This window comes from Rhinatrema bivittatum, chromosome 7, assembly GCF_901001135.1.
Source record: "Rhinatrema bivittatum chromosome 7, aRhiBiv1.1, whole genome shotgun sequence".
Classification (NCBI taxonomy): domain Eukaryota; kingdom Metazoa; phylum Chordata; class Amphibia; order Gymnophiona; family Rhinatrematidae; genus Rhinatrema; species Rhinatrema bivittatum.
In genome coordinates this window covers 122,696,479-122,712,885 of record NC_042621.1, presented here as the reverse complement: position 1 = coordinate 122,712,885, position 16,407 = coordinate 122,696,479, and the positions used below count along the sequence as shown (strand labels likewise).

Below are 16,407 nucleotides of genomic sequence, written 5' to 3'. Positions count from 1 at the left end.
AATAGAGACTACTTTGTGGACCACCCAGAAATGAGGCGTAATCAGCGAGGTCATTTTATGCGTATTACAAAAATCACGCAATTGCCTATAGGCAAAATGGTCTGAAGGCGCCAGGTCGAATAATTGTTGCAAGTCCGAGAAGGGATGAAACTGATCCCCCTCAGAAGAAAAACACTGATACAACCAGGTTAATCCCTTCTCCCTCCATCTGTGAAAGACGGAAGTAGACATCGCTGGAGGAAAAAGTGGGTTACCACAGATCGTTAGGAAAGGTGTAAGTGACGGGGAAAATTTCGCCTGAACGCATAGATACGCCCAGGCCTTCCGGCTTGCCCAAATCAGCGGTTGCGTTAGTAACCCCGCAGGCATTTGGGCTCTAGAGAGTTGGAGTAGGGGGTTTAAGGACTGCTGTTGCCACCAAGAACAAAGGAGTGTAAGGGGAGTGTATTGTGACGTATTACCCAGAATATCTTTCACATATCTGAGAAGGCACGCTAGATTATATCTACGTAAATTGGGACATCCCATACCTCCTTTTTTGGGGGGCTGAAATAGAATCGTTAAGGATAAACGAGCTTTACGTCCATTCCAAATGAATTTCCGAAATAGAGCATTTACCCCCCTACAATCCCTCCCCGTCAGCCAGATCGGGGTCATTTGTAGGACGTAAAGCCATCTGGGGAGAATCATCATTTTGAGTAATTGTATTCTTCCAGAGATAGACAAGGGTAAACCTTGCCATTTCCTCAATAAAAACGATGTAGCCTCTAAAAGTGGTTCCACATTCAATCTATGGAAATCCCGCACATCGGACGGTATCTGAATACCAAGATATTTCATATGTGTAGTTACCCATTTAAGAGGAAAAGGGCCTCGCCACATAGGCTTCACTCTACCCCCAACATCCAGAGCTTCCGATTTATCCTTGTTAATACGGAGGCCAGCAAATTCCCCATACTGCTCCAGGATACCCAACAAAGGAGTTATGGACCGCTGTGGTTCCGTAAGGTATATTAATATATCGTCCGCAAAAGCAGCGATAGAGAATGTTTGATGGACTGTGCCATAACCCGGTATGGAGGGAGAACCCGCTATTTTCCTAAGTAAGGGATCAATAGCCAAAATGTACAAAAGGGGTGATAGGGGGCAGCCCTGTCGCACCCCTCGTTGTATAAGTACCTCTCCTGACTTACCACCGTTAGCCGTTATGTGCGATTTGGGCTGAGCATACAACATATGAAGATAGGTCAGAAAGTGTCCCTCGAATCCGTATCTCCGTAATACAGAGAATAAATATGGCCAAGACACTCGATCGAATGCTTTTTCCGAGTCTAGACCAATCACTAAGGCTGGGGAACACTGCGAGAGGGAGGAGCTCATAGCTGAAAGCAATTTAAGAATGTGCTTACAGGCTGGTCTGTTTTTAACAAATCCCACCTGATATTCTGAGATTAATTGCGGGAGTATCACGTTAAGTCTGTTGGCTAAGAGCTTGGCAAGTAACTTTAAATCACAGTTCAGCAGTGAGATAGGGCGGTAAGACGCCGGAAGTAGCGGATCTTTACCGGATTTGGGAAGAACCGTTATATATGCCGTATTGAAAAATGAGGGGAATGCCCCCTTGTGGACTGCATCATTAAAAAAATCAGTCAAATGGTTGGCAACATGATGCTGTAGGAGCTTGTAAAAATCAAAAGAAAAGCCGTCAGGACCTGGCGCCTTCCCCAGTTTACTAGTTGAGATGGCAGCTAAAACCTCCAGGGGTATTATAGGTCGGTTAAGGAACGATATCTGAGATTTAGTTAGATTCGGTAACTTAAGATTCACAAAGAATGCTTCTTCTTCTTCTCTGCCTCCTTCTACGTCATCTGTGTATAATTGTTCATAGAACTTACGAAAAACCTCACAGATTTCAGCTCGGGAGGAGACCCTAGTGCCCCCCTCAGTACGCATGGCAGGAATAAAGGTCTTCCCTCTATGAGCTCTAACCAAATTGGCAAGATGTTTCCCCGCTTTGTTACCAAACTTAAAAAAGTTCCTTTCCGCTACTTGAAAGGCCCTTTGTGCCCTCTGATGTAGAACACAGTTCAGATCCCTCAAGACAGCGAAATACGCCCTCTGAGAAGTAGGAGACGGGTGGGAGGCAAACTCCTGTTTTAGCTTACCCAATTTACCTTCCAATTCCAGAATAGTTTTGTTAAGATTTTTCGTTCTAGCCGCTACAAAGGAAATAATTTCACCCCGTATAACGGCTTTAGCTGTTTCCCAAAACAGTTGCGGATTCGAGGTATGTTGGCTATTGTGATTGACAAACTCTTCCCATTTGTTTTGCAAAAAGTTTTGAAGTGCAAGTCAGAGCGAAGAAACCCAGGAAATCTCCACAGCCTTTCTCCACTGTCCCGAGCGTGAAAATGTATATCCACCCAAATTATTGCGTGGTCAGACACCCCCTGTAAGCCAATCACAGCATCAGAAACAAAATGTAGCCCTTCTTTCGGTATCAGGATATAATCTATACGTGATAGGGAGGCATGCACCCTAGAAATGTGGGTAAAATCTTTTTCTGTGGGATGTAACGTCCGCCATATGTCCAGTAAAGAGAACTCAGAACATAAGAATGGGACCCCCTTACCCTCCCTGTTAGGGAGCAAGGCACTCGAAGGCGTCTTGTCTATGCAAGGATCCGCTGGTAGGTTGAAATCCCCCGTCACAATTAAATAACCCTTGGCGTGTTCTACCAGCTGTTCCAATACAAAAATGAAAAAGGGGTGAGAGTAGGCATTAGGAGCGTAGAGGGTGCAGATAGTCACTTCTTGACCATTAAGATGGCCTGACACCAAGAGAAATCTACCTTCCTCATCTCGCACCGTGTTAGAGACAGTAAAAGAAGCAGCTTTATTTACTAAAATAGCTACTCCCCCTTTCTTCCCTTTAGCCTGAGTGTAATAGCAATCACCCACCCAATCCCTTTTGAGTTTACTGCTTTCTAGTGCAGAGAGATGGGTTTCCTGCAAACAAGCGACCGTCGGTTTATGGGATTTAAGTTGTTTGAGGATTTTATAGCGTTTAACCGGTGATCCCAGACCATTGACATTCCAAGATATTATTCGGGTGTTATCAGCCATGAGAAAAATAAGGACCCATTGTAAGATAAGGTAAGAATCGTACCACTGTGATTAATGCTATGACTCCACCCTCCACCGAATAAAAAGACAATGTGAATTCCCCACGTGCCCTCTTCCAGTTGAAAGACACCAACCCAAATCCAAATCTCCCGTACGCGCTCACTCTGTGTCTAACGCCCCATCGGGAACACTCACACTCCTTAGCAACCCACACGCATCCCAAATATTCCACACACACAAGTTCCCTTCCCTTCCCCACCCCTCTTACCCTCCCCACTACCCCAATTATAGTACCCCTCCCCCCCCACCCCATTAGAAACCAAAACCAAACAGTTCCAAACGCAACAGAATCTGCCTCGACCCTCTCCTGTAGGGTCGAAACCAGTCTCTCAATGAACTCCCCGTATATAGGGGAAGAGATCACGTCGACATGTGTTCAGGTGCCTCTTTCCTGCCCCCCTCCCCCAAGAGAGGCAAGTAAAAAGAACAAACATAGCTCTTTCAACAGAAGGACTGTGGTGACCCCGCCGCATTATGATCAAAAGTACACATGTGCGGACATCTCAGCAGTACCAATGAAGCGCCCTGAACTTCTCCTCTCTAATGGTCAGCCAGGGATAAGTCCCCCGGGTGATAGCACCACCCGATAGTCAGCGTGATCTTGCGCCAGCCACGCCGAGAAGGTCCATAGCCCCCTGAAGGGAGCAGTCTCTGCGCAACGAAATATCGTACCAGGCAGGGCATAGAAAAACCATCGAAAAGTTAACCCAGGGGAGCAGGGCAGAGAAAAAGAGTCCCAAAGTCAAGTGAAAAAAGCAACTTAGCTGCAGGGTCCCCACGGATCCTCGTCGAGCATGTCTCTGTGAAACCAAAATGGCTGCCGTACCGTTCCATTCAGATATGTAGGGTCATCTTCATAAACTTCTGCGCTTCCTCCGGTGATTCAAAAAAAGAAATTTGATTGTCGTGCCAAACTTTCAGGCGGGCGGGGAATTGCAAGGCGAACCGAACTTGCTTTTCAAAGAGAGTTGTGCAGATGGGGGAGAAGCCCCGTCTCAACCCGGAAACCTTCGCCGAATAATCCTGGAACAAACGAATCTTCTTTCCGTCATAGGCCAAGTCCGGGACTTTGCGATAAGCCTGGAGAAGGACTTGCTTATGGGCAAAGTTTAGAACTTTAAAGATAACCATCCTCGGCCTGGTTTCTCCCTCCTTACGCTGACCCAGCCGGTGTGCTCTTTCCACTCGGAAGACATTATTTAGCTCCGGCACGTGAAGAGCCTCCGGAATCCAGCTCTCCAAAAAGGTTCCCAAGTTTCCTTCCACTAAAGATTCCGGTAAGCCCATCACCCGTATGTTAGATCTCCGTGCTCGGTTCTCAAGATCGTCTAATTTAGAAGCGTGCGCATCGACCAGTTTCTCCAGGGCCATGATTTTACCCGTCAATGCTAACGTATCATCCTCCACAAGGCTTACCCGACCCTCAAGTCTGTCCAAACGCGGACTTAACTCATCTAGGACCGATTTCACATCCGCGATTTGTGTAGATATGACCCCCAACTTAGAGTCCAAAGCTTCCATGAGGATGACCCTGAAATTTTCGGTCAAATCAGGATCCTGGCCTTTCTGCCCCGCAGATCCTGGGGTCGCCGCCATCTTAGGATCCCCAGCACCTGCCTTGTCCTTATCTCTTCGCACGGATCTGATCGGCATGGCTGTTGGCGAGCGGTTCATGTAATTAGTGATCGACATGTAAAAGGTCAGCAATGTAGATTGAGCTCTTTGGGGAGGGCTTTCGTGCCGGATTACTTGCAGATTATCAAAAAAAATGGATCGAGGCACCCGGAGCTCTCCTGCACACGTCCACCTTCGCTCACCACATCACGTGATCAAGTTTTATTATTTTAATTTGCTTTTTTTTCTGTTTTATATGTATTGTTATGTAATTTGATTGTAGCCCACTTTGAGCTTGTAGTTTGTAAAGGTAGGCTATCAAGTCTAAACTAATAAATACATAATCCATAAATGTTCCCTCTAGTCTCACCTGAAATACAGTAAGTGCTGTTTCAGTACAGACTTCCATATTACCTACATTATTCTGTCCATCCGTTTCTTAAAAAGGAACCAAGGCAGTTCTAACCTTTGGTTTTCAGTTGTCTTCCTTCTATTAGAAAAAGGAGTCTTTTGCCTTTACCTTAAATGTGTGTTGTGCTTTTTTTTTTTTTTTTTTTTTAGTGACTTTGGTCATTTTGAAATATGCCAGACTGACAGCACTGGAAGTCAAAGTCCTCTTAATCCACAGAACAGATAGAGGGCAGGCAATGCATTGCAAGTTTCCTTCCGTACACTGCCCTGCCAATGTGCCTCAGCCTTGTTGTAGAGGATTAAAGGGTGGGAGAATAATTCAGTCAATATGCTTCCTCAGCCTTTGACCTCTCTGCTGAGACTACCAACAACAGTGCCAGTCAGCACCAGTTTGCGATGGCAGTGCTATAGACACTGGGAACTGTACTGAAACCACCCATTCATTTCACAGATGCCCGGTAATGGCTTCCAGATGGCATTGACTTTCAGTCACTGCCCAATTGAGTTAGATTTGGTGACCTAGAAGTGAAAGGCTCTGCAGTCCTGCACCAGTCTGCTCCTTTTCAATTCATGTTTCTGAATTCCCAGCAAATTCCAGCAGATCTGCAAAATCCCTCAGACCTCTCAAGCATGGCTTCTTAAAGCCTTTGCATAAACTCTGCATCTGTTCGACTTGACTCACTGCAGGGCAACCCAACTGCACCGTACATGATAGTGCGGAACCTGGAGCATCAAACCAATTTCAGGGAAGAGTATTATGAGCTACTGGGATGTTATAAATAGAGAAATGCAGGTGCAAGAAGGAAGGGGCTCTCCTGCCTGCGCTCCTTTTGCTCGAATGATAAAATTACCGTCTCTAAATCACAGGGGCACTGGTTCCATGGCCGTGACTTAATTCCTAATATCATGCAGCCTGGTCATCTGGGATGGAAGAGACCACCCTTTGCTCTTTATTTTTCCTTACACCCTGGTGCATTCTGGTACTGGTGTTTACCTGCCGGTATCCCACCATGATTATTCGGACCAACACAATGTTGATGTGGATCCCCAGGGACTCATCGTGGTAAATTTCATCCACCTGGGGTGGGGGGAAAAAAAACAAACAACTGATTTTTAAAAAGTGTCCAAAAATAACATTTAAAACAGCGAGACGCAAACATCATACCTAGTAACAGAAAACATCAGAGGACTTTCTCCCCAAAAGCTGAATATGCACATACATTGCCTATGATGTACATGTGCTTATAAACAGTGATGCTCTTACACACTACATCAAAGGTGCGTATGCATATAGTAACAGATGCACACCTAAAACCGTGCTCCGGCAGGAGGAGACAAAAGTTATATGTGCTCGGCAATTGCACATTACAGGAATCCTCTTTCACTCCTCACTGCTGGCCCCACGCTATGTTACCAGTTCAGAAACTCTTCCGTGGCCCCTTCTGTTTACAGCTAGATGCCCTCTAATACAGAGCTAATAAATAAGAATAAAAAAGAAAGAAACAGAGCACCTAGGGACCTTCGTTTTCAGTTTTTCTTTGATTTTTCCTTATGTTCTTATGTTCCTGGGAATCTCAATGTTACAACAAAATGCAAATCAGAGGAAAAATGACTTTTCCAACAATTTTTCTCCTGTGTGTTGTAACAATGTCATTTTTCCGCTGACTTTTTTTGGCAGAACATTGAAATTCCCAGAAAAAATAAAATAAAAAAAACAAAGGTCCCTAAATAGGATATCTTAAATTAAAAGGTCTTATGCACTCTGACTTCAAGTAGCATTTGAGAGACGTTATGTCAATGTTTGAATGTTAGCATGATGGGGAAGTGACTGAAGGTGAGGACCCCCCCCCCCCCCCTGAAGCAGGAGTTGTTTTCTGCTGAAACGGCCCTTGTTGGGTCCTGCTGATAGATTTCTGCTGCTCCTTTGCATTTACTCCTATCACCATGGGTTCAGGGGTCAATTCTGGATGGTCTAAGGGTTCTTTTAAAGAGTGGTCAATCAGGTTTTGAAGTGGACCACAGGTGAAAACACTCAACAGAAAAAGGGAACCAGGTCCTCTTTGTAGCGGCTGATTTTAGGCGCTCCAAAAACGTGATGGTTCCAAAACTGGTCTGACTTTTACTCAAGAGGAAAAGTATTTACAATATGCTCCATGGGAACAGTCAAATCAGTAAATCCAGAGAAAGGTATGCAAAGCGTTTGGGATCAGATTCACAGTTCCAGCATGCAAAGCTTAGACTGCACTCGATTCCCATTTCTAACTCATACTAAGGGGCGGATTTTAAGAGCCCTGCTCGCGTAAATCCGCCCGGATTTACGTGAGCAGGGCCTTGCGCGCTGGTGCGCCTATTTTACATAGGCCTACCGGCGCGCGCAGAGCCCCAGGACTCACATAAGTCCCGGGGTTTTTCGAGGGGGGCGTGTCGGGGGCGTGTCGGGGCGGGGCTGATTGGCGCAGCGTTTTCGGGGCGGGACGCGGCGTTTCGGGGGCGGGCCCGGGGGCGTGGTCGCGCCCTCCGGAACCGCCCCCAGGTCCCGTCTCAGCGCGCTAGAGGCCTGCTGGCGCGCGGGGATTTACTTCTCCCTCCGGGAGGCGTAAATCCCCCGGCAAAGGTAAGGGGGGGGGGGTCTAGATAGGGCCGGGGGGGTGGGTTAGATAGAGGAAGGGAGGGGAAGGTGAGGGGAAGGCGAAAGCAAGTTCCCTCCGAGGCCGCTCCGATTTCGGAGCGGCCTCGGAGGGAACAGCGGCAGGCTGCGTGGCTCGGCGCACACCGGCTACACGAAATCGGCAGCCTTGTGCGCGCCGATCCAGGATTTTAGCGGCTACGCGCGTATCTACTAAAATCCAGCGTACTTTTGTTTGCGCCTGATGCGCCAACAAAAGTACGCTAAGGCGCGCTTTGTGAAAATCTACCCCTTTGGATTTTACAGGGTCTTCCTTCTCCCAGCCTTTATGAGCTTTCAGATCTTACCAATCCATCTCTTTTTGGCGTGTGCCCTATTCTTGGCTTCCATTGGAGCCTTGGAACCATGATTCTCAATTCAGTAGGAAAAATCATGAATTATCTTAATCCAACTTCAGATAGTTTCCCAGAGGAATGCTCACTAGGTTTTTAAAACATGGCTGCTTCTCAGCTTTCCCAAGGATTTAGTCTGTTTGTTCAATCTCTATTAAAGCCCTACAATGCCCATTTAAAAAACATCCACCCCCAAGGGTTGCCCCCACCAGCTTATCCCATTCTTGAAGGAGGCAGGAACAATCCCCACTTGCTACTGTGCCCCAAACCCCCAACTTGAAAACTGGCACTGGCTGACCCCAGTTACTCCTTTGCTCTGCAAAAGTAAAAAAACAAAAAAAAAAAACCAAAAAACGAATTGAAATGTAGAAATAAAAGAAATAATACATAGATTCTACATTCTAGCAGATGATAAATCATTTTCCCACAGGCCAGTTACTGACCATCTACATAGTGCATCTGCAGGATATTGCTCTTTATGCAAGTCATTTCTTGTCGGTTTCCCTTTGTGTTCCTCTGCCATTCTGTGTACAGGAGCATACGAGTTTCTGTACTTAAACCAGCACCCAACTCTTCCCCCAGCCCGCTCCACTCTATGGGGTTTTTTTTATCCATTATCTCAACTCTGTTCTTTCCACTGCCTTTTAGATCTGCCCTAGGCATGTTATCACCTCTACAGTTTTGAAATAAAGAAATCAGACTGTCCGGGCTAGGGGGGAGAGGCAGATAAACAGACGGAAGAGAGGGGATGTTAAAGAAGCCACAGTAGGGAATGAGGACAGACGAGAGGGAGGGGGAGACAGAGATTCAGGACAAGTGAGGGGGATCATGTAATGAATAGGGAAGATAAGAGTGATGGATGAGGAGAGGGACATCAGAGAGATATGCAGAGATATGAGACAGACACCTCAAGAGTCTTTAAAACATTCAACAGACAATCTGAGCATGTAAAGCTTCTACATATTGGGCAGACTCCAGGACTATGGAATAAATTACCCTACCAATAATTTAATTTTTCATCTGTCAACTTTGTCTGTGCTCGAACTGCTGCACACTGTTTATCAGCCAAAACTGACTTGTTACTCAGAAAATCAAACAGATAGATAAAGCTCCAGTTATTTTTCAACTACTGGGTTTAATCAAAACTTTAAAAAAAACCCAAAACAAGACATTCATGGAAACCAGTGAAATAAGTTCATTCTCATGCTAACTTCTGGATTTGCAAACAATCTTTGACAAGTTATGCCACAATCATCACGGTGTTTGAGTGTCTTTCAATCTGTTACTGTTGAAAGGAAACAGGACATTTTAATGCTCGGCAGCTACATAAAACCTGTGGCTGTGGGCAGGACTGACTGGGGACCACTCCCACTCCTGGAGGACCCGATTAAGAAAGGATTGGAGGAATGGGGTGAGGTCGGAGAAGTCCGGGGCTCTGAGTGGTCCTTTTACTTTCACAGGTCTGGTGGGCAGGAGGAAGTGACACTCTTTCGTTTTTTGGTTTTGGTTTTTTTTTTTTTCACTTTAGGTATTTTATTTGTAACGAAAATATAGAAAAACAGGATGAAAAATACAAAATATTTTTCCAGTACACACCCCTGTTAGAGAGATATTGAGAAATGTGGTGCCAGAACAAACTGATTGAAGAGCAACAAAAAAACCCAGTAAGTTGCAGGTCATCACCCAGACAGAAAAAGAATCTGTTTCATTACTTAAATATCTGGGAAAAGTACCCATGTAGGATCCTGTTACATACTGGGCCTGTGCACGAAAGCTTAGCATGCACAAACACACAATAACGTGCTATACACTAAAAACACTCTGAAAAGACATTAGTACATACACCCTTGTACATGAAATATGTCAGATGGAGATAAGGCTTTAGCAGGCAAATGGTAAATAGCATGGTATGCTCTTGTCCATGCACTCGCTAAAACCTAAAATTTAACAATACTTTGGACTCCAACAGCCATATGTTAAAGCAGTGCTTCCCAAACATTTAGTCAATGTAACCTCATTTTAGAACTTAAAATTCATATGACCCCAAGGGGTGACCCAAACAGATTAGCAGGGGTGCAATACCCCTCCAACAATCTCCTCCTCACACTCCAGCTGATCCTTTCTCTCAACTTTCATCTCCTCCAGAGGACCTCCTCCCCTCTAGCATACTTCCCCTCTCAAACTCTGTTCCTCTCACTTCCCCAATCCATCCTTTCTCCCACCTCCTCCAGCCCTTTTCATATCCCCCAGTGGATATTCTCTCTCCCAAGCCTTTCTCCTAACCTCCAACTGATCCTCGGTCATCTCCTCCCACTCACTCCATCCCTCATTGCCTCCTCCTCACATCCCAGCCTTTCTCCTCCCCTACAACCTCCTCTCACATGCCCTCCCCCAACTGATTCTCTCTCACCGCCTACTCATCCTCGGTTGATCTTCTATTATTCCCCTCTCACCCTCCACAGCCAATCCATCTTCACCTTATCCAAATCCCTCCTGCCTCTCATTCTCAAATACTCCTCTTCCATACATCCCCCTGGCCAGGGTCAGCACCAACATTTTGCTTTGAGCCCTCTTGGGTAGGTTTAGTAGTGGATGAGGAGAAAGGAGATGTGGCAATCTCCACCAGCCTGTGCACACTCAGCCCTCCCCTCTCCTCATGGCTAGTCCCAAGCAAGTCAATGATCTTCAAGTAGCAGTGGCATTAGTAATGTAACTCAGCATGGAGCCTATGAACGAGTGCAGGCTCACAATTCCTGCAGTGGCCACGATCTCTCCTTATGCAAGGATTTCTGTTACCACAGAAATTCATGCAAGGCTGAGGCCACTGCAGGGCCTGTGAGTATGTGCTGACTCACTGGCCCCGCGGTGACTTACACTTCTAATGCTACTGCTGCTGTGGCTGGTGCCTGAAGAGTGCTGCCATTTCAGGCACTTGTGATCTCAGCTGAAGGTTTTCTGACTTCATGTGGGAAGCTCTGCATTAAAGCCTACTATGGTGTAAAGATTGCAATGTACTGGTAGGCAACTGGGTGGTACTATTCTTGTCTAGGGATTGAAGTACTGTGGGGCAGTTGTTTCCTGTTCTCATTGACCGTTTCTTGGAGGAGATGCTACTCATACCCGTCTCAAGCTGTAATAAGATGAAAAGCCTAATATATTAAATATCCTGTTTCAGTTTTCAGCTGTATCTTATTCTCGAATGTAAACCTCTCCTCAACTGGAGGTCACCTTCCCAGCTCCGGAGAGCACTGGATCACTTACCAGGAGGTGGGGAAATAAAGTCTCTGGGTCCTGTGGAATGAGAATAGGCTCTCCTGCAAGGCCAACCTGGGCAGAGGTTACCTAAAAAAGCCCCCTCAAAAACCACACAATCCACCTTCTTCCTGTGCTCCAAACAGAAAGACAGCTTACTTGTAAAATAACCAGTAGAGCAATACCAAAACAAAAGCCACAGCAAAAAGAAGTAGAAAAGTGGAGATAAAAAAGCATACAGAAATTCTCCACTCCAAGTTACATCTTCAGATCTCATACACTCCCAAGGTTAACCCTCTGTTCTTTTTCCCCCAGGTCTTCTGCGGTCCCAGATCTTGAATACAATACTCACACTTCAACAGATGAAACTGCAAAAATCCCTTCACTTTCTTCTAGTGGCAGACTAGACCAGATTCCAGATAATCCACATGTACTGCCTGGGCTCAAGATTCATTAGGGCCCTGTATGAGGAGTTCAAGTTTAACCTCAATCCTTAAGCAGCCAGGTCTCGTACCATACCTAAGCTTGTGAAATTGTTTAGCTCATTACATTATCTCATCTCTGAGTCTTTTCAAACCACAATGGCAGTAGTTGGCGGAATCAAGCAAAAGCCCTTCCTCCAGATGTTTGCACCAGGTACTGAAAGCCATGTACAAACAAGATGAGATATTTATTAACTATCCCAATCGGAGGCCATAATGGCAGGACCTCAGAAGGGATTTCTATAACATGACTGGCCTGCCAAGTGTGATGGGGGACATTAAACTGCAGGCATGAAATGCTTATACAACCTTATGAAAGGAAAGGGCCACCAGAACAGGAAATGACTTTTATTCTCTGAATATGAAACCGGTGAGTGATGTGCACCTGTGGCTACTGAATGTGATAGCCAGCACATATATTCTGTGCCATGCTGCCCTCTTCAAGCAATCTGAGGAAGGCCAATGTGAGAGAGAGTGGCTGAAAACCATGCAAACCAAACTAGTCCTCTAGGCCACAAACCACACCCATCGACCCACAAGCAGCCTCCCATGCTTCTGCCCCAACCCACCACACATCCTTCTCCTCATATATCCCCAGCACATACCCATCCACATACACACCCACACAACCTAACCATCCACACACTATTCTCACACACTGATTATTCCCCATCCCCCACACCAACATGCACACGCCTCTCTATATCTATATCCAGTACATCTGTACCCCAGCATCCGCTCTCACCTACACCCATTCACTCCTTCACACCTTCTTCCACCACACCGACATCTGACCATGCTCCCATGCGCAACCCCCACCACTCACCTACAGATACCCTACCACATGCAACCCCCCCACACAAACCTTCCACACATAGTCCTCCTGCACCCCAACATACTCATATCAACAGAAACACCTACCACACGTGCCCTCCACACCCATGTCCCCCACGCAAACACCTCTCACACACCCTACATACACAACCCCAAACATTGATTACCATCATATTCCCCAAACCCAGATACACACACAATCCTACACCCCACAACATATGCCCACACAACCTGCCTCACCATACCCACATATCTCCTCCACCCACACAACCCTTCCTATACACAGTCACTACCTATCTCTCACACACCCACATACCCTATACCTACACACGGCATAACCATATACTACCTTACCCCACACCCTCGGCATAGCACACTTATGTACTTCAACACATGCCTCCCACGCATCCAAACACACGCATCCCTCCATGCATACACCACCCCTTACATAATCCCATATTGAAACCATTTTTTCATATTTTTTAAATCATGTTTATTAAAAAATATAGAGGAATGAATACATTGATAATGAACACTTAACCTTAAAAATTACATGATATAATTGATACATAAGATATCCCTAGTAGCACTACAATCTCCTGGCAGCATTGAAATGTTTAATTTGAGGAAAGGCCCCTAGAATGAACTTGGAAATTATATGAAAAAAGTAGGAAAAAGATGCAGAGGCTTAGCTATGGAAATGTATTCCAAATTAAGCATGCTTCAATGTGGTTAAAAAGCCAGGAAACAGAAAGTAGGATTAAATGGTCAGTTTTCACAGTGGGAAAAGGTAATCAGTGGAGTGCCTCAGGGATCTGTACTTGGACCAATGCTTGTTAATAGAGATGTGCTTTGGGTAAACATTTTGTGTTGGGCTTCGTTTTGGCCCCCCCCCCCCCCCCGGCGGGAATTTCATTTTTCCCGTGGTTCGGGGTTTGTTTGGGGGGGGCCCCGATTTTCGGGTTAGTGCGCACTATCGGGAGTTAGTGCACGCTAACTCCCATTAGTCCGCACTAACCTGGCAGAGTTAGTGCACATTATTGGGAGTTAGCGCACACTAACTCCCGTTGGCGCACACTAACTAAAAAATAAACTTTTTCCGAAATTTTGGAAAAAATTTAATCATTTTTCAGTTCTCCCAAACCATTGCGAATTAGGAAAATGATTGCACATCCCTATTTGTTAATATATTTATAAATGATCTGGAAAAAGGTACGACAAGCAAGGTTATAAAATTTGTGGAATTCTCAAAATTATGCAGAGTAGTTAAATCTCAAGCAAATTGTGATGAATTGCAGGAGGACCTTGTGAGACTGGAAGATTGGGCTTCCAAATGGTAGATGAAATTAAAGTGGATAAGTGCAAAGTGATGCATATAGGGAAAAACAACTCTTGCTGTAGTTACACAATGTTAGGTTCTATCTTAGAAGTTACCACCCAGGAAAGAGATCTAGGCATCATAGTGGATAATACATTGAAATCATCAGCTCAGTGTGCTTTGGTGATCAAAAAAGCGAACAGAATGTTAGGATTTATTAGGAATAGAATGGCAAATAAAATGGAGGATGTCATAATGCCTCTATATTGCTCCATGGTGAGACCGCACCTTCAATACTGTATGCAATTCTGGTCACCGCATCTAAAAAAGGATATAGTTGTACTGGAGAAAGTACAGAGAAGGGTGACCAAAATTATAAGGGGGATGGAATGGCTGCCCTATGAGGAAAGGCTAAAAAAGTTAGGGCTGTTAAGTTTGGAGAAGAGACGACTGAAGGGGGATATGATAGAAGTCTACTAAATCATGAAAGGACTTGAACAATTTAATGTAAATTGATTATTTACTCTCTTAGATAATAGAAGGATCAGGCGGCATTCCATGAAGTTAGCAAGTAGCTCATTTAAAACAAATTGAAGAAAATTCTCTTTCACTCAGCGCATAGTTAAGCTCTGGAATTCATTGCCAGAGGATGTGGTTACAGCAGTTAGTGTAACTGGGTTTAAAAAAGGTTTGGATAAATTTCTAAAGGAAAAATCCATAAACTGCTATTATGGTAATTAATAAGCAATAGTAGCTTGTTTGGGTACTTGCCAGGTGCTTATGACTTGGATTGGCCATTGGAAACAGAATACTGTGCTTGATGGACCCTTGGTCTGACCCAGTATGGCATGTTCTTATGTTCTAGTTACAAGTTCATAGAGAGAAGGAGCGGGATTGTAGCATAACTACCTCCCTTGTTCAGCAGAGGCTGGGGTTAGGAAACCTTTCCCCCACCCTAATGTCCTGCGGTAGGCTAGAAGGCTGTGAGATATAGAGGAGGAAGGTGTTCTGGAATGGATATTCCAAGAACACTAAATGCCCCCATATCCTTCTACAAATTTATGTTGGAAAGCACTCCCAATGCAATGTCTCTGCTTACTTTTCCTACTCGTTGTAACAGTAAATATTCAGGAAACCTGCTATTCAAGTGGAGGAATGGCCTAGTGGTTAGAGCAGCAGCGTGTGACTCAGGAAAGTCAATGTTCAAATCCCACTGATGCTCCTTGTGACCGTGGCAAAGTCCCTTCATTCTCTATTGCCTCAGGTACAAATAAATTGTGATCCCTCTGGATAGGAAAATACCTACACTACCTGAATATGGTGCACTTTGAAGTGTCACAAAAGGTGGAATATAAATTTTAAAGAATGTTATTCGCCATCAAGAAGTTTAAAAAAAAAATAAATTTAAATAAATAAAATGAATAAATAAATAAAAAATAAAAATAAATAAATTGTCAAAAAGTCCTCACTGGGGTTGAAAAATATAGGTGTTACCTACTAACCTTATGCCACCTCGGTGCAAATTCCAAGTGTGGTGCAGCTGAAGAGTCAATTTGAAAGTGAAGCTTTTCCCAGCTAAAATTTTATTTTAGCCCCTAAAGATGGCAAGAGTCAGGGAAAAAACAACCCTTAGAAGCAATGAGAAGGGGACCCATTCCAGTCTGAGAATTTAGCCTTCTTGAATTAGAAATTTTCTTCCATAAAGAGTATGGCGTCTCTTAACAACCCCAGGATGCTTTACATTTTGGTGCCGTGTGAACTTCATTGGGTGTACGCCTACGTCTTGCACAGTCCTGCCACCGCTGAGCAGATTCAAAGGCCCGTCCTGTTCCGTAGGGAAAGGGTTAAAATGCAGTGGCTTGTCAAAGTTTGAAGAAAATTGTCAGTAAATAAAGAAAGAACAAAGTGGTATTCGCAACCTTCTCAGCCCTGACATTATCTATCCCATGTGCCACTGCCTTTCGAGCCAAGAACATAATGCTGATTACCCCAGCAGCGCTCGCTGGAGATGAAAAACACTTCAAACAACATTAACACCAAATACAGAAGCACAGATCAAACCCCTGTTTATACAGTCTCCATGGTAACAGCTATAATACAATTCCAAAGCGATGGTAGGGTATGTAGTTCATCCCTTCTCACGAACTCGTAATAAACTGCCATGAGAAGCTTCTCCGCAGTGACAGGACTGGGATTAAAAAACGGACCTGGCATTTACAACATATCAGCCCAAAACCAGGCTGAAAACTCTTTACCAAGTGGCATTTCCCCATCTGTTCACCTAATAACAACT

General features: G+C 44.9%; 1 protein-coding gene and 1 long non-coding RNA gene across 3 annotated transcripts in view; one reads left to right on the top strand and one right to left on the bottom strand.

The window, feature by feature from the left end:
- The window catches only part of ADAMTS14 (ADAM metallopeptidase with thrombospondin type 1 motif 14), a 314,376-nt gene that overhangs the window by 120,338 nt on the left and 177,631 nt on the right, over positions 1-16,407 (bottom strand). For both annotated transcript variants that reach the window (XM_029609051.1, XM_029609052.1), the window contains exon 5: positions 6,205-6,288. In XM_029609051.1, coding sequence (XP_029464911.1) covers positions 6,205-6,288 — 84 coding nt within the window. The remainder of the gene's footprint in view (positions 1-6,204; positions 6,289-16,407) is intronic.
- Positions 1-16,407, top strand: part of LOC115095428 — a 306,111-nt gene that overhangs the window by 212,970 nt on the left and 76,734 nt on the right. The window lies entirely within an intron of this gene.